This window comes from Salvelinus alpinus, chromosome 31 (assembly GCF_045679555.1).
Source record: "Salvelinus alpinus chromosome 31, SLU_Salpinus.1, whole genome shotgun sequence".
Classification (NCBI taxonomy): Eukaryota; Metazoa; Chordata; class Actinopteri; order Salmoniformes; family Salmonidae; genus Salvelinus; species Salvelinus alpinus.
In genome coordinates this window covers 11,144,054-11,168,910 of record NC_092116.1, presented here as the reverse complement: position 1 = coordinate 11,168,910, position 24,857 = coordinate 11,144,054, and the positions used below count along the sequence as shown (strand labels likewise).

The window sequence follows — 24,857 nt, the reverse complement described above, 5'->3', positions numbered from 1 at the left end:
AGTAGCTCGACTTAAAGTGACCCCATTTCTTCTCATTACACCTATGCCTGAAGGTTCACCTCATCGTGTATGGTGTTCCTATCCTCCGTTTGTGCTTCTGTGTGTCTTTATATGCAAGTGCGTGCATCTTATTCATGCCTAAATGAGATGCAAGGTGGGACTGTGAGATGGAAGCGGGACTCACCTCCTTGTATTTCTCGGCAAACTTGCCAAACTTCTCGATCATCTCGGCCACGAAGATGACGTCCATCTTATCGGAGAAGTTGGCGGCCTCAATTGTGTAGACGAGCAGCTGGCGGGCCGTGATCACTGCGTTGGTCATGTTCAGAGGCATCTAGAAGACACACACACAGATTTAGGGTGAAAGCGTCAAGAAGGAATTTGAGTGTCGGAGGGGACAAATAATAATAAAAACACTGTCAGAAGAAAGAGATGAAAATAACAGACCAAGAGTAAAGACTTGAAAGATGAAAACAAAAGGAAGATGAGGAAAAAGACTAAGCTATAGAAAGAGAACGATGGACGTAGAGAGACAACACAGACAGACAAAGCGGGCAAATCAAACATGGGCAGACAGAGTGCCATGGTCACCTGGTTGATGATGTAGAGGATACGGGTGACGTCCTTCTGGTACTGGCAGCGGGAGTAGTTGTCCTCGGCCCACAGGCCCCCACGGTCACAGTGCCGCCATGCCCGCAGCTCATCACCCACTGTGCCCGAGTAGATTCCCGCGCCCGACGCCAACTTGTTGCAGGGCATGTAGGCTGTGATGCCCGCCATGGTACGAGGCCATCTGAGAGATGGGGGAGGGTGAGAGGAAGAGACAGAGAGGGGGAGAAAGAGAGAGAGACAGAGAGGGGGAGAAAGAGAGAGAGACAGACGGAGGGGAGAGAGAGAGAGACAGACGGAGGGGAGAGAGAGAGACAGACGGAGGGGAGAGAGAGAGACAGACGGAGGGGAGAGAGAGAGACAGACGGAGGGGAGAGAGAGAGAGACGGACAGAATTTGTTCAGCTAGCAAAATGCCAGAATCCCCCTAAGATTGATGAAGTGCTTAATAGATGTGCCAGGTTCACGTTTATTGTCATGCGTCTTCCTCCCAGCAAACCAGTTAAAGAGAGAGAGAGTTCGTTACGAAAAAGAAGGGTGGGTATGCCAGAGTGTGGTTAGCATGAGTCACGTGGTGTGTTCCAGGAACATCATGTGATTATTTAGCCACAGCAGCTGCCACTTACTGGTGCTCAACTTCATCATCTAAAACTGTGGAAAGCTTTTATTCCAGCCCTGTTCTACGATTCACTCAATGGATTAGACGCTTTTAGACAATTACAATTTTACAAATTGAAAACATTCAGCAATCAAAACGAGCATTTCTTATCAGACAAGTTCACGTTAGTCCTTCCCTGGTTCAGTCAGTTTTCTTCCATTTGGTGCCTAGTGAATACAACCTAGATATTACTACAATTAAAAGTCTGATATTCAGCCACTAGAAGGTGCCACAGTGCCGAGCTTGTTCCACAAACAACTGACACACTTGAACAAGTCCATTCAAATTACACAAGTCAGTATATACATACCTGCTTACATAAAACATTAGATGAGATTAAACCACATGGCGGAGACTAGATTAAACCAATAGATGAATAAAAGTACAACACTTACCTGAAAACATTTATCTGACACATTACTGACTGACATCAACCTAGTCTGTGACAATGAACATATCCCCCGCTCACCTGAAGTCACCCTTGTTGTTGGACACCCTGTCAGGTGGGCAGTACTTGGCAGAGCTCTCCAGAACCATGATGTGGACGGTACGTGTGGTGTTCCCACGGCTGGTCCTCACACGACACTCCCAGTTTCCCGTAGAGCCAGGCTGGATGTTGGAGATGGTCAACGCACTGATAGAACAGAGGGGACAGTGACATAATATATTACTGCCAAACAGTAGCTAGTTTCAACCATGATTGCTGACAGGGGCCATTTGCATCAAATTAAAGTTTAAAAAAAGGTAACGTTCATTGCCATTTCTGGCTTTGGCCTTTTACTGTAACATAGGAGTCATGCACAGGATTTCCTCAGGGCTGAGCGCATTGCTTTTTTACAAATGCATATACCGTGGTTTCATACACTGCCGTGGTAAAGCGGCCGCTTCAACTTCACGGTATCAATCAAATTTTGTTTACGCTGCCCTTTTTTCCCCCAACAGCATTTGTCACAAAGTGCAAACAGCAGCACAGTGAGCAGATAGCAGAAGCACAGTGGTAAGAAGAAAGTCCCTGGAAGGAGGAAACAGACAGGAAGCAGATGGTCTTCCATCTTACCTGGCGATGAGGGAGCAGTTCTGCACCATGCTCCTCTCGATGAAGATGCCCTGGGCTGCGTCGGGTTCCACCATGCGGCCGTCCTGGTACCACAGTACCTGCATGTCCTCCGCCACGAACGAGGCCTGGCACTGGAAGGGCAGGCTGTCGCCCTGGAACACGACCTGATGCTGGGATGGCGTCAGTTGGAAGGAGGGCAGCTCCAGGGGTGCGTCTGGGGAGGACAGGGTTACATTTAGGGCATTTGTTTCAGGTGTGTTTTATTTTAGAGTTTGGCCTTTTTTTACTTTTACATTTACATTACATTTAAGTCATTTAGCAGACGCTCTTATCCAGAGCGACTTACAAATTGGTGCATTCACCTTATGATATCCAGTGGAACAACCACTTTACAATAGTGCATCTAACTCTTTTAAGGGGGGGGGTTAGAAGGATTACTTTATCCTATCCTAGGTATTCCTTAAAGAGGTGGGGTTTCAGGTGTCTCCGGAAGGTGGTGATTGACTCCGCTGACCTGGCGTCGTGAGGGAGTTTGTTCCACCATTGGGGTGCCAGAGCAGCGAACAGTTTTGACTGGGCTGAGCGGGAACTGTACTTCCTCAGAGGTAGGGAGGCGAGCAGGCCAGAGGTGGATGAACGCAGTGCCCTTGTTTGGGTGTAGGGCCTGATCAGAGCCTGAAGGTACGGAGGTGCCGTTCCCCTCACAGCTCCGTAGGCAAGCACCATGGTCTTGTAGCGGATGCGAGCTTCAACTGGAAGCCAGTGGAGAGAGCGGAGGAGCGGGGTGACGTGAGAGAACTTGGGAAAGTTGAACACCAGACGGGCTGCGGCGTTCTGGATGAGTTGTAGGGGTTTAATGGCACAGGCAGGGAGCCCAGCCAACAGCGAGTTGCAGTAATCCAGACGGGAGATGACAAGTGCCTGGATTAGGACCTGCGCCGCTTCCTGCGTGAGGCAGGGTCGTACTCTGCGAATGTTGTAGAGCATGAACCTACAGGAACGGGTCACCGCCTTGATGTTAGTTGAGAACGACAGGGTGTTGTCCAGGATCACGCCAAGGTTCTTAGCACTCTGGGAGGAGGACACAATGGAGTTGTCAACCGTGATGGCGAGATCATGGAACGGGCAGTCCTTCCCCGGGAGGAAGAGCAGCTCCGTCTTGCCGAGGTTCAGCTTGAGGTGGTGATCCGTCATCCACACTGATATGTCTGCCAGACATGCAGAGATGCGATTCACCACCTGGTTATCAGAGGGGGGAAAGGAGAAGATTAATTGTGTGTCGTCTGCATAGCAATGATAGGAGAGACCATGTGAGGATATGACAGAGCCAAGTGACTTGGTGTATAGCGAGAATAGGAGAGGGCCTAGAACAGAGCCCTGGGGGACACCAGTGGTGAGAGCACGTGGTGCAAACGAGGATCGGATGTCGTCGACCTTCTTTTCAAAATGGTTGACGAAGTCATCAGCAGAGAGGGAGGAGGGGGGAGGAGGATTCAGGAGGGAGGAGAAGGTGGCAAAGAGCTTCCTAGGGTTAGAGGCAGATGCTTGGAATTTAGAGTGGTAGAAATTGGCTTTAGCAGCAGAGACAGAAGAGGAGAATGTAGAGAGGAGGGAGTGAAAGGATGCCAGGTCCGCAGGGAGGCGAGTTTTCCTCCATTTCCGCTCGGCTGCCCGGAGCCCTGTTCTGTGAGCTCGCAATGAGTCGTCAAGCCACGGAGCAGGAGGGGAGGACCGAGCCGGCCTGGAGGATAGGGGACATAGAGAGTCAAAGGATGCAGAAAGGGAGGAGAGGAGGGTTGAGGAGGCAGAATCAGGAGATAGGTTGGAGAAGGTTTGAGCAGAGGGAAGAGATGATAGGATGGAAGAGGAGAGAGTAGCGGGGGAGAGAGAGCGAAGGTTGGGACGGCGCGATACCATCCGAGTAGGGGCAGTGTGGGAAGTGTTGGATGAGAGCGAGAGGGAAAAGGATACAAGGTAGTGGTCGGAGACTTGGAGGGGAGTTGCAATGAGATTAGTGGAAGAACAGCATCTAGTAAAGATGAGGTCAAGCGTATTGCCTGCCTTGTGAGTAGGGGGGGAAGGTGAGAGGGTGAGGTCAAAAGAGGAGAGGAGTGGAAAGAAGGAGGCAGAGAGGAATGAGTCAAAGGTAGACGTGGGGAGGTTAAAGTCACCCAGAACTGTGAGAGGTGAGCCATCCTCAGGAAAGGAACTTATCAGGGCGTCAAGCTCATTGATGAACTCTCCAAGGGAACCTGGAGGGCGATAAATGATAAGGATGTTAAGCTTGAAAGGGCTGGTAACTGTGACAGCATGGAATTCAAAGGAGGCGATAGACAGATGGGTCAGGGGAGAAAGAGAGAATGTCCACTTGGGAGAGATGAGGATCCCAGTGCCACCACCCCGCTGACCAGAAGCTCTCGGGGTGTGCGAGAACACGTGGGCAGACGAGGAGAGAGCAGTAGGAGTAGCAGTGTTATCAGTGGTAATCCATGTTTCCGTCAGTGCCAAGAAGTCGAGGGACTGGAGGGAAGCATAGGCTGAGATGAACTCTGCCTTGTTGGCCGCAGATCGGCAGTTCCAGAGGCTGCCTGAGACCTGGAACTCCACGTGGGTCGTGCGCGCTGGGACCACCAGGTTAGAGTAGCAGCGGCCACGCGGTGTGAAGCGTTTGTATGGTCTGTGCAGAGAGGAGAGAACAGGGATAGACAGACACATAGTTGACAGGCTACAGAAGAGGCTACGCTAATGCAAAGGAGATTGGAATGACAAGTGGACTACACGTCTCGAATGTTCAGAAAGTTAAGCTTACGTTGCAAAAAATCTTATTGACTAAAATGATATAGTACTGCTGACTGGTGAAATAGGCTAGCTAGCAGTGGCTGCGTTGTTGACTTTGTTTGAAAGTGTAGCTGGCTAGGTAACCTCTAACTGGCTAGGTAACCTCGACAATTACTCTAGACTACACAATTATCTTGGATACAAAGACGGCTATGTAGCCAGCTAAGATCAAACAAATCAAACTGTTGTACTGTAATGAAATGAAATGTAATACTACCTGTAATACTACCTGTGGAGCAAAGCGGAATGCAACTACTCGCTCCAAACCAAACCGGAAGTGCGTATCGTAGAGGGAGAGGCAATAGAAGTGTTGTTTCTTGTATTATTGTCTTTTGTGTCTTTAGAGGACTGCTTCACCTTAATGTCCCCTTTCCCTTTTCTTCTGTCCTTATTTTGTCCCACTTTGTCCCTTCTTTGTCCCTTCTTCTCTTCTGCCAACTAGACACTCCTTGTTAGCTAGCTAGCTTCTTTCAGGAATGTCCCTAGCAACTGCCTAGCAACAGGTAAACAACTTAGCTAGCTAAGAAAACGGTATAATTTTATGAAAAATTGTTACTTTTTCAAAAGCCTTTCTTCTTTGTTTGCTGCTTGTTTGGTCTCCTATTCAGTTTGCAGTTTTCTTTTGATTTTTTTTTCGATGTACTTTACTCTAAAAAACATTTAAATTTCAATATTTGTAGGAGCTCATCTTTTCAGCTGCTGCTGCTGCTGCTTAATTTGGAACTCCAAACTCCATGCTCCATACTTGGTGATGTATGTGTGTGTGTGTGTGTGTGTGTGTGTTCACATAACCATAAGTGAGTGTGTCTCTCTAGGGGACATGTCTGAGTAGGATGGGGTTAATTCAATGCATTTCAAAACAACTTCATTAATCTCCTGCTGGGATCCCCTCAATAGTCAAATGTTGGTCCTATTCATCACTCAGGTCATGTGTGTCTACTTGTGAAAGCTGTGCCACGTATTTCCTAACCCGTGCAGTGAAGAGTGCCAAACTGATAAGACAGGGCAAGCACAAACAAACGCTGCACTGCGACGTACTGCTGGCCCTTTCCTTATCGCCTGTGCCATTGGACAACTCCCATTCCCAAAAATACCAGCAACACAAAACCGACTACGGAGCCAAACTAACCACTATGGAGTGGAGAGACAGAGGTTTTACGTACATCTATACTGTATATCTGTCCTGTCTGAGAATGCGTCTTGGGAGGGCAGCGTGCCAAAGACTGCTTGCGAGAGTGTGTTCATCAAGAGTTAGCCTCTTACTGGGAGCTCTGGTTTGAGCAAGGTGATGTATGGTGTAGGAGAGGGAGTAGCACGTGTGTGTTTTGGTGATTGTGTTCTGACAAAACTTAGGTTTGATGAAGGTAAGTGAGTGTGTAGTGGTGCGTGCCTATGTCTAGGGTTCTCTCTGTGTGTGTATACGTACGTGGAGCTTAAGGGCTGATGACTAAGTGTAGGACCAGGTGTGTGTGTGTCCTTACCACAGGTGAACAGCTCAGGCTTGGTGGAGGTGATGAGCTGGCCCTGCAGGGAGCGGGGGTAGGAGCAGCTGGTGTCCTTCACCCCCACGTTGTTGTCATTGATCCAGTGCAGCAGCCACAGCAGGTTGCAGTCGCACAGCAGGTATGGCGTCTGGAACTCCCTGAGGTAACATGGAGACAGACACCGAGTTAAAGGGGCAGTTCAACACTCCCGATGACATTGTGGAGAGTCATTTTCTTATCTTTTTGACTGCAGAACATATGAAATCACCGTTTTACACATCTGTAGAGATAATAAATATGAGGTTAAAAAGTGGTAAAGTGCCCCTTTAAGTTTAATTTCCAGTCAAAAGTGCTAGCCCTATGAAGCAGTCTGGAAACAGAGGTTGAAGGGTTTTGGCAGAACCATTTGATTGTATGTTTTGTAATGTGTTTGTAGAACCTTGAGTTGCCAACTGGGAAATGAAAGTTACAGATTCCACCTTTAAGTGGCTGCCTGAAGGTGTAGCCCTACCATTTGTAAATAACCCAGTAAAAACACTGTAAACTCCTACAGAGACGCATTTCTTTCCGTAAACCCTAAATCATACTTACAATGTCTTCAACGACACCAAGCTGCCGAACGTCCCTTGGGCTAGCGATGAAAATATATTTCCTGAAAGGTTTCTGAAAAGACAAGACGAAGGCTATCAATCACCTATAACAAATTCATTAAATATGCCAACCTGTCACATCACACCATCAGGACCCAAACACAAACTGTCATTGGTTACTCTACTGAGAAATCCAGGAATATCTTAATCCTCACCTTTGTATTGTGGGAAGAGGACATGGAATAATGTGTTGCAGCTGTTGCAATGAAACTCGTGGGGGAACCCTGGGTAGTATGCTAATATCTCAGCACCTGGCTGCCACCATTTTCTGGTGTTCTAAGAAGGGCAAATACTATTGGGGCGCTGGAGCCAAATATGTAACTTTCCCGTGAATGTACTTATCAAGGACTTATGGCGTTATTTTGAAAGTCATTTTTAAAGATGGATAGAGAAAAAAAAAAGTGAACGGTTTTCAAAGCAAATGGAAAATAACTATTACTTACAGTCGAACCAGACTTATGAGGCCCTTGAATATGTCCACGTTGAGGCAGCCAATGCGGTTGTTGGACAGGTCTCTGTAGAAAGCCAAACCAATGGAGATTCTGGTTATATTCTGTCCTGATTTGCTCATGTCAAACAGCAGCCATATTTTTGAAACATCATAGGCCATCGCAAATTGTACAAACATGAAATGCATAGACTATAGTTAATTGACATGTGGTGACTCAACGAATTCTAATAAATCCACGTTTTAGGTCAACAAATCAAAATCAGAGAAAAACTGTCAACTAGACTGGTGTTGTCATTCTCTGAGAGACAGGTTGGGGCAGAGGCAGGGATAAAAAAAAAAGTTTTAATTCAGGTGTCAGTTGTACAACTTTTCAAGGTGATTTGAGATGGCTGTGTTCCCCCAGAGGGGGTTTCCACATCAAAGCTTGTGTAACACACTAAACTACTCAAGATGAACCTCTATTGATGCATGTCATACACAAAGTGTGTCTTTCTCGCCAGGACGTCATTATCTATTGCCCGGAGGTCCTTTGTGAAGAAACCATGTTTGGGCAAAGATTTTTCTTTGACAACATTCTGAAAATATGATTTTCTTTAACTCAAAGATACAGTAGGTCAAACTAGAAGAAATTAGGTAGGCAGGGAATTCAAAACAGCCACTCCAAAAACATGCCCCCATGTATAAAAGTAACGCTGTGGGTGTATTAAAAATAAATCTAGGTTGTAGGTGTATATGCAAGCAGTTACAGCTGGATAAAATAGCATCTGCTTAATGACTCAAACTAAAACCAATGACTAAAGTGTTACGAGCATGATAGTGTCGATAACATCCGTACGATGGCATCGTCCATATAAGGTTAACCCACATTTACATTATCAAGGTCTCACAATGCAATACAAAACCCTAACCCAAGGCAGTAGCATTGCTACAACCCTAACCCAAGGCCCAATGCCAGGGCAGCAGCATTGCTACAACCCTAACCCAAGGCCCAATGCCAGGGCAGCAGCATTGCTACAACCCTAACCCAATGCCCAATGCCAGGGCAGCAGCATTGCTACAACCCTAACCCAAGGCCCAATGCCAGGGCAGCAGCATTGCTACAACACTAACCCAATGCCCAATGCCAGGGCAGCAGCATTGCTACAACCCTAACCCAAGGCCCAATGCCAGGGCAGCAGCATTGCTACAACCCTAACCCAAGGCCCAATGCCAGGGCAGCAGCATTGCTACAACCCTAACCCAATGCCCAATGCCAGGGCAGCAGCATTGCTACAACCCTAACCCAAGGCCCAATGCCAGGGCAGCAGCATTGCTACAACCCTAACCCAAGGCCCAATGCCAGGGCAGCAGCATTGCTACAACCCTAACCCAAGGCCCAATGCCAGGGCAGCAGCATTGCTACAACCCTAACCCAAGGCCCAATGCCAGGGCAGCAGCATTGCACTAGCAAACATCACAGCACTAGCAACACTTTTTTTCAAATAATTGTGGAGCGCATCCCGTAAACATCCTGGTGTTGGTCTAATTATTGATGTGGGTCCTAGGGAGGGTGGCAGCTGGGGAATTTACTGTCTGAGGTGGTTAGTTCCGCCTGCCCCGGAACCCGGAAAAACCTTTCGGGGGCTGCCAAGAAGTCGTGCTGGCATCCTGTGTCTGAGGAGGATCACCTAGTGGGGGGGGTACTTCCTTAGCTAAAGGGATAAACTCCTGTCCTGCCACTGCTGCCATGCCATATCACTAGACATGGTGCAGTGCTCTCGCAGTTGGGAAAATGTAGTGTGATGTCAAAGCAGCCCACATAAGGAGGAAACCATCTGCAATGCCTCTCACAAATGACATTGTTGTTGCTTGTGTCATCATCAGCAATGATCATAGCAACATCATGTCCAATGAATTTCACACAATATTTTAAAATGACAATTGCATTGACTATCTCCTTGTCAGCCCCCCCCCCCCCCACACACACAAACTATAACTTCGCTTTAGGGCTGTGTGTCAAAGTCACAACGATCTTGGTTTTACAGTACTTCAAATCATAAAACCTGCCCATGAACGTGTAGTCTGTCCATGAAAGTAGCAGCAGAGCTCAACATTACAGCCAGGCAGACCCAGAGCAAGCTGTCTTTTGTGATATGAGCAGATGTTAAAATAGCCTGGTGTGTAAGTAACAAGGCAGGGTCAGTGACTGTTCAGCTGTTGGTGGAATGTTGAGGCTGCTGCTAGGTGGCAAGGCCCTGGAGAGGCCAGTACGGCAGAGGGGTTGTAGGGTGAAGTTTCCCCCAGACGCTGATCTTTGGTCAGTTTTGCATTTTCCCCACTATGGGTTAATATCAGGGGAGGGGGAAGTTGATCCTACATCTGTACTTAGCGGTAACTTCACCCTGGAGTGACTTGAATAGGTGGCACTAAAACGCATCCAGTGACTCACGCAGCACAAACGAGCATTGTCATTTCATAGGTGTCATGTGACTATATTGCCAACGTATGCATTTTGCTGAATGCAGATGATATATCGACACAGTACTGAGTCTACTACTTGCTCCTCACCAGGACCTTGACTAGATGTATCAGGTGTTACAACAGGGTTGGAACTAGCCTTCCCTGGGGGCTCTCTCCTCCCAGGGTCTCTACTCCCCCACCTCTAGCCAGCCCACCCCTAACAGCTGAGACCAGGCACCGTCTGACTGACACCAGACGTTTGTCCCGTGAAGAGTCCAGGCGCCAACCTAAAAGCAAAGCTAAGGCAACGTTGCGGTCATGTTGTGTTAGCTCTGCTTTTTATTTACTACAGTGGGAGTGGATCACTTGCATATCTGTTGTGCTGTAAGAGCCCTGGTTTGACTTTTATTTGAATTATTTAACCTTTATTTAACTAGGCAAGTCAGTTAAGATCAAATTCATATTTACAATGACGGCCTACCCTGGGCCAAACACGGATGACGCTGGGCCAATTGTGCGTCACCCTATGGGACTCCCAATTACGGCCGGTTGTGATACAGCCTGAAATCGAACCAGGGTCTGTAGTGACGCCTCTAGCACTTAGATGCAGTGCCTTAGAACGCTGCGCCACTCGGGAGCCAATCAATAGGCTACAACATTTCCTAACAATGTACACTGGAATGGAAAGAGGACTTTGACCAAACTAAGTTTTGATTACAAATGATGACAATGAAAGGGGTGAAGTAATGCATTGTAGCGTGCATTGAACATGTCTGTTTCTTCATGAGAACATGTCAAGTCTGACTTCCCTCTCCTCTCTCTGACAAGACGGGTAAAAGAGGCAGGCAGCCTCGGTTTGGCCTAGCCGCTAGCGAGTGGCATGTCTCAAAAACAAGCAAAAATCTAATTAGGGTCTTTGGAAAGAGGTATAAGGACAGATGGGAGAAACTTAAGATTGGCTGAGGCTGAGGCTGTGTGTGTGTGTGTGTGTGTGTGTGTGTGTGTGTGTGTGTGTGTGTGTGTGTGTGTGTGTGTGTGTGTGAACTGCAAGTCTTTGTCAGGAGCCTTTGCTACCGACTGCATTAGAAGAGAGGGAGCGTGTATTTTCATGTCCTCCGTGTCAATTAAGTCTATCACCTTTTTCCAAAAGCCCAGCAGAGGGCAGGTGAAAGGGTAGGAGTTCAAGACTTTTTACCTCAGCTACTCTTTTCGCACTTTCGTTAGCTGTGGAATAGGTTGAAGTGCAAGCGATATATTGGAGACGCAGCCAGTTACCAATCAAATGCATGATTTAACGACCTGACAAGCTGTCTGCAATATATTTCCACTGCCAAACATGTTAATTTTGTGAAAAGACTGCTGTGTCGTTCTGAACAGAAACGCATTATATTGATGAATGTACACCAATGGATATACATTGTTTCTGATCTATTAATTTCATTCTGACCCAACGTTGGCATTGTGTTATATAGTTGAAATATAGATGAAATAGCTGTTGGCTGAATGATATAGGTTAGATAAGGGAAATACAGCTATAGGTTTAGAGAATATAGTTATACTGTTGGTTGTAAAATGGCCGCGGCTTGACAAGGGGAAATGAAGCTCTGTCCAAGCCAAGGAGATGACAACCTTCCCGTCTCACTCACTGCTCTGCACCAGCAGCCAAACTCTAGTTTATGTTGGCAAGGTCCGGCCAGTGTGAGATGACAATACACACGCACTCATACAGGCGCACGCTCGCACACACAGACACACACGCTCGCACACACAGACACACACGCTCGCACACACGCTCGCACACACACACAAACGCTCGCACACACACACACACAGTCGTACACTCTCTCTCCCGAACACACACACACACACACATACCCAAGCACACACCCATCCCCCCTTTCCCTGTATGTGTGAAAGTAGATAGGGCCTCATGCAGTCTCGAGCAGTCCCTGGCAAGGGCCCAAGTGGACTGGAGAACTGAATAGAAAGCTGCTTTACAGCAGTCGCTTATAGACTGGATACACTAGAGACAGAGTTGGCAATAGCCTCTATACGAGATACGACAGACAGGGCCAACATGAGTCAACAGTATTGATGAAACCTGACAAAAACCTATCGGTCAAAATGTTGCGATGTGGGAACATATACAACAGTGTGTAGGTATTTCTCTTATCATCATACCCATCTCTTTCTCTTCTCTAACAGTCTAACAGACACAGGTTTGAAACCGTTCAGCCCATCACTCTTGCTGGCTGCCGTCCAAGAGCTACACATTAAAGCATCTGCCAAGAAATTGACAAATGTTATTAAAATTAAAATGACTTAATGCTGATGGTAATACTGATAATGCTCACAGTCTTTTGAGTGCGAGCAGTCCAAGAAAAGCCCCCGGTTCGATACGGCTGATGATGTTGTTCCGCATGTCCCTGTGAAAGACAAAAAGAAGGTAAGACACAAGAAAATAAAGACAAACTAAACATCAAGTACACAACAATTAACACAAGTACACAACAATTAATACTTGTAGTCTTGTTCAGATATTACGAATACTTGCAACCGACTTCAGTAAAAATGAGTAAAAATCATATTCTACCCATCTTATTACACACATTAGAAAGGGTTGATTCATATTCCCTGATTGACTGCTCTACTGTTAATATAAGTGTGTTGTACATTCAGGGACCACATGAGGGCAACGAGACTAAAGGTGTTCGCATGCTTCCCAGCTGAAACAGTTCGGAAGAGTTTGTGCGTTTTTGTTAGTTTTGGACTTCAGTTAGCGTTATTTTTTTTCTTCTTCTAGAGGCAAGCCATCTACATCCCTTCGTCTGCGATTGGTCAACAGCAGGGATTCTTAAATAAAGTCTGTTGTCGTCATTCAAAGAGAGGCAACTCGTTTTGATGCACATTTCTTTACTGCACCAAACATCTTCTTTAGACGTATAATTGTGCTACAAAGATCTCCATGGCAAAAATGTAATCATGTCTTGAGTGATTTTGGATTAATTCTGACTATTTTGAGGAAGCGTATACTGGCTAAGGCATCTCAAAATGGACAAACAGTACTAATGACGCTTTTTTTCGTATTTCAATAGAAGGTATTTTAAGGGAGTACGCAAGAACACTAGTTCGGTTTGGCTAGCCAAGTTCGGCTAGGCGCCAACCGAACTGAAGTATGCTGACGCCTTAAGGCCTTCACCCATGAGCCAGCTTTAAGCTAAAAATTCAGAAGAATGCAATGACTGAAATCCCACTGCTGCTCACCCCATTAACCCCTGGTTCTATGGTACCTCCCATATCCTGTAGGACTCTCACCCACCTGTGGCAAGGGCACGAGACCCCCCCCCCCCCCCCCCCACATCAATCAGGCCTCCTCAGCACAATCGCTGACAGCCGTGGGTCCACACACACTAAGGACACCGCCACGCTTCGTTCTGGACCAAGTTCAAAGGCTGCGCGGTCACAGATACCTGCTAGCGCCTAGCGCTCACCCGCGCCGCCACTGCCGAGTCACTCATTACGATCCATGTTTCAAAAGATCTCGTGGGTCGCCACCTGAGCCCCCACACAAAGGCCGCTGGGTAACTGTGACTGGGCTGTTTGATGATGAAGAGCTGTCATCTGGTTGGAGGGGAATGGTGGAGGGGATTGGGAGGCAGGGCTACACGTGGATCATAGGAGTCTATTGCGTTTGATGTGAACTGGCAGAATTGGCTTTCCTGTAGAGGGGTGTTGAAAGAAAGATGGAAAAGGGGGAGGACGAAAAAAAATATTCCCTTTGAAATGCAAGGCACAAATAGAGCACAGAGTGCCTTCGACCACCTGCAAGAGGCTAGGAAGTGAGGATCTTTGTACTTGCTTTGTGCCAAAATTGTACTTTTTCCCTACTAATTTCTCTATAGCCAATTCTGTTCTCCCCTCTAAAAACCTTCCAAAAGTTTCACTTTGAAATGCTGGTGTTGCCATCCCCAACCCTAGCTGTGGTTTTTACCCAACTGTGTTATGTTGCTGACCATAGTAAATCAACAGAGAGGGGCAAAATATCACAAGTGGTAGAATAGCAGTCCAGACTCTGGGGGAGGGTGTTCAACAAGCAAAAGGTGGGTTTTACATTTATCCATGTCTTGATCAGGCTTAATCGTGCCATGGTGGTGCCGGTGCCAGTCAAATGGCCGGTGTCAAAACATCAGTGGGGGCAGTTTAGCACCAAAGCCAATCCCAATCTAATGAGCCTTTCATTTCCTCAAAGAGTAGTGTTGGAATGCTGGCAAAAGGTGAAACAGTCCAACAATTGTTCTGGACTCGTTTCGAACTCCAGTTTGCCTGCGATTGCCTTTCCTAAGTTCGTTCAATGGTTTTCCCAAAAAAATGACAGCTTGAAGTGATCAGTTCTGGGCTTCTTGGAAGGGGGTAAAGAATGGTCTTTGTTTGGTGGATTACTTGAGGCGAGTCACAGAAAGGTACCGTTTCCAATCTGTTTGCAATTCAACGGAGTGTGTCAGTTGTTTAAAGATGGAATTTGAATTAGGGGAAACAGTGCCACTGGTCGCCCCCCCACCGCCTTTGTTATTGTTTGAACAAGGTGAGGAGCGTCACCGTGTGGTAAAGACGATTTGCAGTACACATTCTTCTGTTCTATCGCGAGTCCAGTATTCGTTGTTGGAAGTGACTTCTTTGTTGTTGTAATATCCCTGACGGACGTGGCCGTTTCACCATTACGGATTCCAGCTTTAAGAAGCTGGTTGATCTATATTTTTGATTCATTGACGCTTGGGTGAAGTACAATCTGCAGTACCCCACTGTCAAGTCGTCACTGCTATCACTAAGATACAATTTGAGGGGTGGCATCGACGTATTGCAAAGTAAAATCTTACAAGCCCAACACTACCACCTTTGCATCTGCAATCTACTGGCAGAAATAGGAGTAAAAGTGCAGAATATAAAACCATTTGAAGTTTCCTTTTTAGAGAAGCTTGTGGATAACATGAGGGAGGAGTTGGGTTAATGGTGGGGGTTGCATTTGGAGGTACACCGTGCACAACCTATCCCAACTCAAATTCTATAAAGTCTCTTTGCAAGAACACACTAGGCCTGCTTGCCATGCTAAAATGGAAATTACTGGATAATGGAGTCGGAATTAATTTACCTCAAAGTGCTTTAGGGGGTTCCAGAATTATCCTCATGTTCGGTCTAGTTTAAACTAAAGATTATGAGAAACCTATGCAGCCATTTTGGAAAGGTGTAGAAACATAGCCAAATGCGCTGTTCAATGTAAGAGCACGGTAGCTACTGACAAACATTATGACCGTGTCATTCTGAAGGTGGAAAAGAAAGTCTCTTCAATTTCCATTTGCCACAAGCAATATTAAAGCCAGATTGTCTCTTTGGCAGGTTTCTAAAAATATACTCTACCAAATCTGTCACAAGGCTGCATTTTCAAGATGAACATTCATGTTGCAACGAAGAGACATTGCCGATGTTAAACAAGGCTGTCTGCTGAAACAAATTTATGGATGATTCCTTGTTAGCAGATCACAAGATCACACGCGTCGATCAAATAAGGCTTCTCTCAACGTTGAGATTTTTCACTCCACCTCAGTCCGGTTAAGTGAGAAACACAAATGTCTCACCCCATAATATACTTTTTCTGTAATTGCTTTGTTATCTTATGCAATGTTGAGAACCTACAGTCACACAATATGTACAGTTCTCTTACATGCATACAGTTCCAGACTAGCATTCCTCATAGACAGTTATTCCCCATAATAATGCTTCCTCCTGAAACTCAATACCTCTCCAGTCTTTCCAAATAACAAGAGATTAGTTCTGCTTCATTCGTAATAACCCTTCGCTCTGTATTGAATTTGTGGCAGCTTGGAGAGAGAATAACCGTGCGACAGGGGCTAGCTTGGGTTCATATTACTGTGTAGGAGGGCAATAATGGGGATTCAGTGGGCCTCATCTCCATGCTAGGACACCTTTGGCCCTAACAAAACACTGCTGTCGCCACAGTTACTCTGCCATTTCACGGCTGGGGCTGGAAAGGGCTAATCAATTTACCCCCTGCCTGCCACTCACAATCAGCTCCAATCACAGAGCGCACCACTGCACACAGACTTACCCAAGCAGAGAATCCCTATTTTTGTTGGCTGTGATCTGGGAAAGGAGGGAAGGAAGGAAGCAGGGGAGGAAGGAATGAAGCAGGGGAGGAAGGAGGGATGACAGAGCTCGTCACTGCATGCAAACAGACCAGGGCACAGAATTTGTATTTTGTTGTTGTCGACTGTAGTCAGAGGAGAGAGAGGAGGGAGTTGGAGGGAAGAAAAGCAGGGGCCACTTCAGCATGCAACCGGGCTGGCTTTGTGTGTGTGTGTGTGTGTATCATTCTGCCGACACCTCTGGTCTTGGCTTCATTAGAATGACAAAGCAAAGAGCTTCTCTGGATGAGGGGGTGGGATGAAAGGGGGTTGGAGAGGAGGGGAAGCACAATGGGAGCTGCTTTGAGGTACATGTGCCACTGGCTGCACACTTCTTCCACCCAGAGATTTAACTCGCCAGCCAAAGCGACTGGCCGTACACTGTGCATTAAGATGAAGCAAAGAGCATTAAAGGCTTCCTCAGCGTGGGGGATCAAAGGAGCTTACACTCACAGCCAGAAAGCACTTTCAGTTTATTTTACGGCAGGGCTGCCCAACCCTCTTCCTGGAGATCTACCGTCCTGTGGGTTTTCAGTCCAACCCTAATTTAACACCTGATTCTACTAGTTAGCTGCTCAACAAGACCTTAACTAGCTGAATCGGATATGCTAAATTAGGGTTGGACTGAAAACCTACAGGACAGTAGATCTCCAGGAAGAGGGTTGGGCAGCCCTGTCTTACGGCCTTCCACTCCGAAATTCTAAAATCTGACCCACTTATAAAAACCAGGAAGGAAGCTCGCCCCAAATAATCTGGGAGCGGATGTCTTATTAATACGGCAAGGTAGTCGGGGTGAGGTCAGGCATGTGGCTGGTCCAAACAGAACTCAAAACAACTACAGTGTACGACACGCATCCGTTTCAGTGCAGTGATATTCTAAAGCAAATCACTGCCTAGGTACATCCCTGGCCGTGACTCCACTCTCCAAGGGCGTCTTAGGGGGAGTTGGGACATTTACATTTCACACTCGTACAGGTTACCCACTTGTACATGCAGTGAAACAAAGATAAATATAAGCACCCCCAATTTGACCTTTGATGTCATTCTGGTCTTCTCATTGGTTCAAGATGCATTAGCATGGATCCACTAGTCAATAGCATCATAACATATTCAGATGAGGGATAGGTATGGTGGGGGTGAAAGACAAACGGAGGGTAAACATGTTAACAGACTGGAGCTAAACATGTAGCCTCACACACTGAGAGGAACCTCAACAGGTGGGAATGTTACTAGGTAGAACTCAAACTTCCACTGAGCACGGTTACATGCACACAATAATGTGATTATTGTGGACAGACAGGTTAATATAATAGTTTGTTTAAATGTTTACATGCTTTGCAAGAAGAACGATTTCCCGAATAATCCTGTTTACATGGACACAACTGAAAGCAGGCTACTAATGGGACTTTTAATAAATGCAGAAAATCACCAATCAGAATAAAACAGTCTACCACAGTGACCATGTTATTCTTGCGAATACTTTTTGTTAAAGTTAAAACTATAAAGTTTGTATGTGAAAACTATTTATAAGGATGCATACTCAATTCACTCGTACATAAGAGGGAGGCTTGCGCTACCCGGTGCTGGCACATGTGCAGATCAAATACACTGCTGGAACTTCTGATTAAGCGGTTTACATGTCCTAATCATTTGAAAGATTGCTCAGAAATCCAGGTGTTTTAATCGGCGTATGCTTAATTCGATTATGACCGTACGCCGATTAAGATAAGCAGAGTAAGGTGTTTTACGTGACTAATGCCATACTCGACCATCTGCCATAATTAGTTTAATATCGAATTATTAGTGTGCATGTAAACGTACTGTGACCCAACATTAGGGGATACGTTTGTTCTACTCAACCTCCAACCGCCTGGCTATGGTTTCTAGACCAATACCAGATAGCTAACTGCGGCCAAAAAAGGCTTCACATACCTCCCACAGAGACTCCTGTACCTTTTAACAAGACCTTGGAAAATATTCCCTTAAAATTCCCCATTGATGCGGTCATCGGTTATTGTAGCCTTGGGTAACAACGTGGCTATTAATGGTCTGGTTATTTTATCTGCATGAAGCCATTGCTAAGCAATAAATCATCAGAGGTCCATAACACGCGGGCCGAGGGCATTTCCTCTGTGTCTCGGGGGAAACCGCGCCCGATAGGATTCCAAAACAAGACTCTTTGCGTTGTGGCAGGAACGACGAATTTCCGCGTGCTCACTCAATCGTTCCGAACCATATTCAATATTGACAGAGCAGAGTAGACCTCAATAAATGTCTTCGCTGCCAATTGACACGGAGGCAGAGAAAGTACAATAGGCCTCATCCTCTCTGTATTGCTCCCCTCTAGCTTTCGCTCTTATTCTCTGCCTCATTTATCTTTAAAACATTTTTTTATCTTGTTCTCTTTCTAACACTAATAGCTTATTGCATAATGTATACTTCCCTTACAAACACTAGATATTGTTCTGAAATGACACACTAAGAAATATCTGGTGTGTGAAACAAGCTCGGATTGGATTCTGTCATAACTGCCCCTAGAAAAGCTTTGCAAGCCTGTAATAAATAAAAGCACATTTCTGTCTAACATAGCACTTCCCCAAGCTTTACTATGGTATATATAGTAAGAGCAATGGGTTTGGTTTAGGAATCATCTCACACATTATACTGAAAGGTAGATGTCTTGTCAAAAAGTATGTGTAAAGTGAAACGTGATTCTAGATATTGATTGACACAAGATGAAAGGCATAAATTACACTTAGTATTCATTCTCCCATGGTCAGAGCTTGTAGGAAATATCAGAATATTATGAAAATGTTAAGACTCACAATCTTTCCAAAGTAGACAGCCCGATGAAGGATCCATTCTTCAGTTCCTGAATTTTGTTGTTGCTTAAAATCCTGAAGGAAAAAAAGATGTCAACTTAATTTAAAGAATTCCTACAAATGTACAGCAGCTTCCAGCAGTAATTAGTATTAGCAGAATTTTAACTCAACGAAACTACATTTCACATACTAAAACGTGCTCATCACCTAACAAGAATGAGTCTACTTTGGACATTTGAAATTCCTTCAACACTGAAGAAAAGCCCAGCTCTAGTAATCCCATCCTATTGTCCCTCAACCCTCCATTCATGGAATGTTCTCTAGTGCCAGAAAGAGGCCAGGGGAAAAACAACTTTATCTTCTGCCCACCATGGTTTTCATGATGCTAAACTGGTAGCATGTGTCTCTACAGGGTACAATTCACCCAGGTTGGTGAGATGTGAGAAAGTCGGTGGTTGCATACTTTCCGTCAACCCTCTTCCGCTTTGATGGTTAAAGGTATGATCCTTTGATCCAAAGCGGCGGTGACTCACTTTGAGATTGTTTCCAGAGTGCCACAAGAAGTCATTTGATGTAATGCTATACGCTTGATCGTAGACACCGGCAGTTCAGGTGTCTTGTCTTGACCTTCGATAATGATAGACGCGTTGGCAACCAGGCATTATCTTTTTATTAGGGGCTAGATCCACATGTCACTGGTATTGCTAAATCTAGGTTCAGACTAGTCCTGGTCGGGGCAACAATGACTCAACGAAAGTATGCAGAACTTGTCTGAGAGAAATCTGATCTCTACATATGGTAAGATGCATCACCTCTATACACTATCAATCAGATAACAGAGAAAGCATTGTACAAAGTGCTTAAGTATTGTACTTATTTACCCCTTATGAATTTGAGAGAAGATGCTATCAGGTAATCAACTTTGTGAGGGCCAAATACATCACCAGGAGCACACTGCCTGCCCTCTCGGACATTTACAGCACCCGGTGTCACAGGAAGGCCAAGAAGATCATCAAGGACCTCAGCCACGACCTGTTCACCCAGCTATAAGGCGGAGACTGTACAGGTGCATCAAATCTGACACCGAGAGACTGAATCACAGCGTCTATCTCCAGGCCATCAGACTGTTAAATAGTCACCACTAGCCTGGCCTCCGCCCAGTACCCTGCCTTGAACCTTAGTCACTGTTACTAGCCAGTTACCACCCAGTACTCTACTCTGCACCTTAGACTGTTGCCCTATGTATATATTCATCGAACAATGGTCACTTTAATAATGTTTGGATACAGCTTTACACATTTCATACACTACCGTTCAAAAGTTTGTGGTCACTTAGAAATGTCCTTGTTTTTGAATAAAAAGCCCCAAAAAATTGTCCATTAAAATAACATCAAATTGACCAGAAATACAGTGTAGACACTGTTAATGTTGTAAATTACTATTGTAGCTGGAAATGGCTGATTTTTAATGGTATATCTATATAGGCGTACAGAGGCTCATTAACAGCAACCATCACTCCTGTGTTCCAATAGCACGTTGTGTTAGCTAATCCAAGTTTATCATTTTAAAAAGGATAATTGATCATTAGAAAACCCTTTTGCAATTATGTTAGCACAGCTGAAAACTGTTGTGCTGAGTAAAGAAGCAATACAACTGGCCTTCTTTAGACTAGTTGAGCATCTGGAGCATCATCATTTGTGGTTTCGATTACAGGCTCAAAATGACCAGAAACAAAGCACTTTCTGCTGAAACTCGTCAGTCTATTCTTGTTCTGAGAAATGAAGGCTATTCCATACGAGAAATTGTCAAGAAACTGAAGATCTCATATGCTGTGTACTACTCCCTTCATAGAACAGCGCAAACTGGCTCTAACCAGACTAGAAAGAGGAGTGGGAGGCCCCAGGGCACAACTGAGCAAGAGGACAAGTACATTAGAGTGTCTAGTTTGAGAAACAGACCCCTCAAGTCCTCAACTGGCAGCTTCGTTCAATAGTACCCGCAAAACACCAGTCTCAACATCAACAGTGAAGAGGCGACTCCGGGATGCTGGCCTGGATGTCCTTTGGGTGGTGGACCCTTTTTGATACACACAGGAAACTGTTGAGCGTGAAAAACCCAGCAGCGTTGTAGTTCTTGAACACACTCAAACCGGTGCACCTGGCACCTACTACCATACCCCATTAAAAGGCATATTTTGTCTTGTCCATTCACCCTCTGAATGGCACACACACACACAATCCATGTCTCAATTGTCTCAAGCCTTTAAAAAAATGTAAGCCGTCTCCTCCCCTTCATCTATAGTGATTGAAGTGGATTCAACAAGTGACATCAAGGGGCCTCCCGGGTGGCGCAGTGGTCTAGGGCACTGCATCGCAGTGCTATGCTGCGCCACCAGAGTCTGGGTTCGCGCCCAGGCTCTGTCGCAGCCGGCCGCGACCGGGAGGTCCGTGGGGCGACGCACAATTGGCTTAGCGTCGTCCGGGTTAGGGAGGGTTTGGCCGGTAGGGATATCCTTGTCTCATCGCGCTCCAGCGACTCCTGTGGCGGGCCGGGCGCAGTGCGCGCTAACTGAGGGGGGCGGGTGCACGGTGTTTCCTCCGACACATTGGTGCGGCTGGCTTCCGGGTTGGAGGCGCGCTGTGTTAAGAAGCAGTGCGGCTGGTTGGGTTGTGCTTCGGAGGACGCATGACTTTCGACCTTCGTCTCTCCCGAGCCCGTACGGGAGTTGTAGCGATGAGACAAGATAGTAATTACTAGCGATTGGATACCACGAAAAATTGGGGAGAAAAGGGGATAAAATTTAAAAAAAAAAAAAAAAACAAGTGACATCAATAACAGATCATAGCCTTCACCTGGTCAGTCTTTGTCATAGAAAGAGCAGGTGTTCCTAATGTTTTGCATACTCAGTGTACATAGACTAATTCAACATCTTTCATTGAATCAGATGGTTAATTTATCACAAAACCCTTTTGTATTGACAATCACAAAGTAGGCAAACTTAGGAATGAAATGCCAACAACAAACTGTGAACCTTTTTTTGGGGGCGGCAGGTAGCCTAGTGGTTAGCGTGTTGGGCCAGTAACCGAAAGGTTGCTAGGTCAAATCCCTGAGCTGACAAGGTAAAAATCTGTCGTTCTGCCCCTGAACAAGGCAGTTAACCCACTCTTCCTAGGCCTTCATTCATTTAAATAAAATACCTAATAAATGAATGAAAATAATTGTAATTTTGAATTCTGTAAAGTTAGTGTGGGTGAGGTAGAAAATTGTTGTCCATCAATAATGAGAAACCACCTGGTATTGACAACTTAGATGGAAAGCTACTGAAGATGGTAGGCCACTATATTGGCACTCCTATAGGTCTTTTTTTCCCCTCAGACCTGGAGGGAAGTCAAAGTCATTCCAATACCCAACAATGGTAAAGCACCCCTTACTTGTTCTAAACAGCCGACCAATCAGTTTGCTGCCGACTTTTAGCAACATTTTGCAGAAATGTTATTTGACCGGATACTAATTTATCTGGAAACAAATTAAAAGACTTTCAGCATGATTATAGAGAAGGGCACACAGCATGCAATGTACTGACACAAATGACTGATGAATGGTTGAAAGAAATGTATAAGAAGAAGATTGTGGAAGCTGTACTGTCATTATTGACCTTAACCTGTTGCTGAAAAAATGTGTGTTATGGCTTTTCAACCTCAGATTGCCATATTGTGGATTCAGAGCTATATAATAGAACAGAGGGTTTTCTTTAATGGAAGCTTCTCTAATGTTAAACATGTAAAGTGTGGTTCTCTTGGCCCTCTACTCTTTTCTATTTTTACTAATAACCTGCCGCTGGCATTAAACAAAGACTGTATCTATGTAGGCTGATGATTCAACCCTATGCGCATCAGCAATCACAGCTAGTGAAACTGCAAACAAGGAGTTGCAGTCAGTTTTAGAATGGGTGGCGTGTTATAAACTACTCCTGAACATCTCTAAAACTAAAAGCCTTGTATTTGGTATAAATCATTCCCTAAGTTCTAGACCTCAGATGAATAATATAATGTAGCTATTGAGCAAGTTGAGGAGACTAAATTACTTGGTGTTGCCTTGGACTGTAAACATTCATGGTCAAAACATATTGATTCAAAGGTTGTAAAGATGGGGAGAGGTATGTCCGTGAGGAAGAGATTCGACACCACAATCCACAGAGCAAGTCCTCCAGGCTTTAGATTAATCTTATCTTGATTGCCTAGTCTTATGGTCAGGTGCTGCGAAGAAGGACCTAGTTAAGCTGCAGCTGGCTGAGAACAGAGCGGTAGGTGTTGCTCTTCACTGTAATCAGAGGGCTAATACTATGCATGCCAGTCTCTCTTGGTTAAAAGTAGAGGAGAGGGGCCTCCCGGGTGGCGCAGTGGTCTAGGGCACTGCATCGCAGTGCTAACTGCGCCACCAGAGTCTCTGGGTTCGCGCCCAGGCTCTGTCGCAGCCGGCCGCGACCGGGAGGTCCGTGGGGCGACGCACAATTGGGCTAGCGTCGTCCGGGTTAGGGAGGGTTTGGCCGGTAGGGATATCCTTGTCTCATCGCGCTCCAGCGACTCCTGTGGCGGGCCGGGCGCAGTGCGCGCTAACCAAGGGGGCCAGGTACACGGTGTTTCCTCCGACACATTGGTGCGGCTGGCTTCCGGGTTGGAGGCGCGCTGTGTTAAGAAGCAGTGCGGCTTGGTTGGGTTGTGCTTCGGAGGACGCATGGCTTTCGACCTTCGTCTCTCCCGAGCCCGTACGGGAGTTGTAGCGATGAGACAAGATAGTAATTACTAGCGATTGGATACCACAAGAAGGGGGGAGAAAATGGGATAAAAATTATAAAAAATAAAAATAAAATAAAAAGTAGAGGAGAGACTTACTGCATCACTTCTTTTTATAAGAAACATTGTTTTGAAAATTCCAAATTGTTTGCACAATCAATTTACACACAGCTCTGACACACACACTTACTCCACCAGACATCCAGCCTTGTGTCTTTTCAGTCCCCAAATCCAGAACAAATTCAAGAAAACTTACAGTATTATATAGAGCCATGATTGCACAGAACTCCCTTCCATTTCATATTGCTCAAGTGAACAGCTAATAAACAGATAAAGCAACACCTCACGGCACAATGCCACTCCCCTATTTGACCTAGATATTTTGTGTGTTTATGTACTGATATGTGCAGGTGTGAAAGTAGAATTAATTTCTTCCTGGAACAGGACCCACTAAAAATTGTATGGGCCTAATCATAGAATTGCTATTAATTCAATAGGATCTCTGTGGGCCTAGTCGTAAAATATTTGTCATTTAACTTTAAAAACCTATTACCTTTTTTGTGGCATAAACAGAACCAGTCATGATGTTCTCATCTGATTGTCAAACAATCACTTCAAAACGGGCTCCTTTACTATGCTACCCCCCAGCACGTTCATCCACTTGAAATATTTTTCCAGCCTCAAAACAGTTGTGAATGGACTAGTCTAGGATACCAGTCTAGTTACACAAAACACCAAAAAGTATAATGACATTTGGAGATTGTTATTCAGCCAGAATTAATGCATCCACTGCTGTCCACACGTGTCTTTGTGTCGGCCACTCATCTCTGCCTTGGCAAAATGTCTGTGTTCTCATCGAA

At 45.6% G+C, this 24,857-nt stretch overlaps 1 protein-coding gene across 1 annotated transcript in view; it reads right to left on the bottom strand.

The window, feature by feature from the left end:
• LOC139561773 (adhesion G protein-coupled receptor A3-like) overlaps positions 1–24,857 on the bottom strand; it is a 54,058-nt gene that overhangs the window by 15,845 nt on the left and 13,356 nt on the right. The window contains exons 2-10 of the mRNA XM_071379051.1: positions 19,208–19,279; positions 12,540–12,611; positions 7,739–7,810; positions 7,237–7,308; positions 6,643–6,803; positions 2,324–2,537; positions 1,736–1,900; positions 592–793; positions 185–334 (exon numbers count right to left, since the gene is read on the bottom strand). Of these exons, the coding sequence (XP_071235152.1) occupies positions 185–334; positions 592–793; positions 1,736–1,900; positions 2,324–2,537; positions 6,643–6,803; positions 7,237–7,308; positions 7,739–7,810; positions 12,540–12,611; positions 19,208–19,279 (1,180 nt within the window). The remainder of the gene's footprint in view (positions 1–184; positions 335–591; positions 794–1,735; positions 1,901–2,323; positions 2,538–6,642; positions 6,804–7,236; positions 7,309–7,738; positions 7,811–12,539; positions 12,612–19,207; positions 19,280–24,857) is intronic.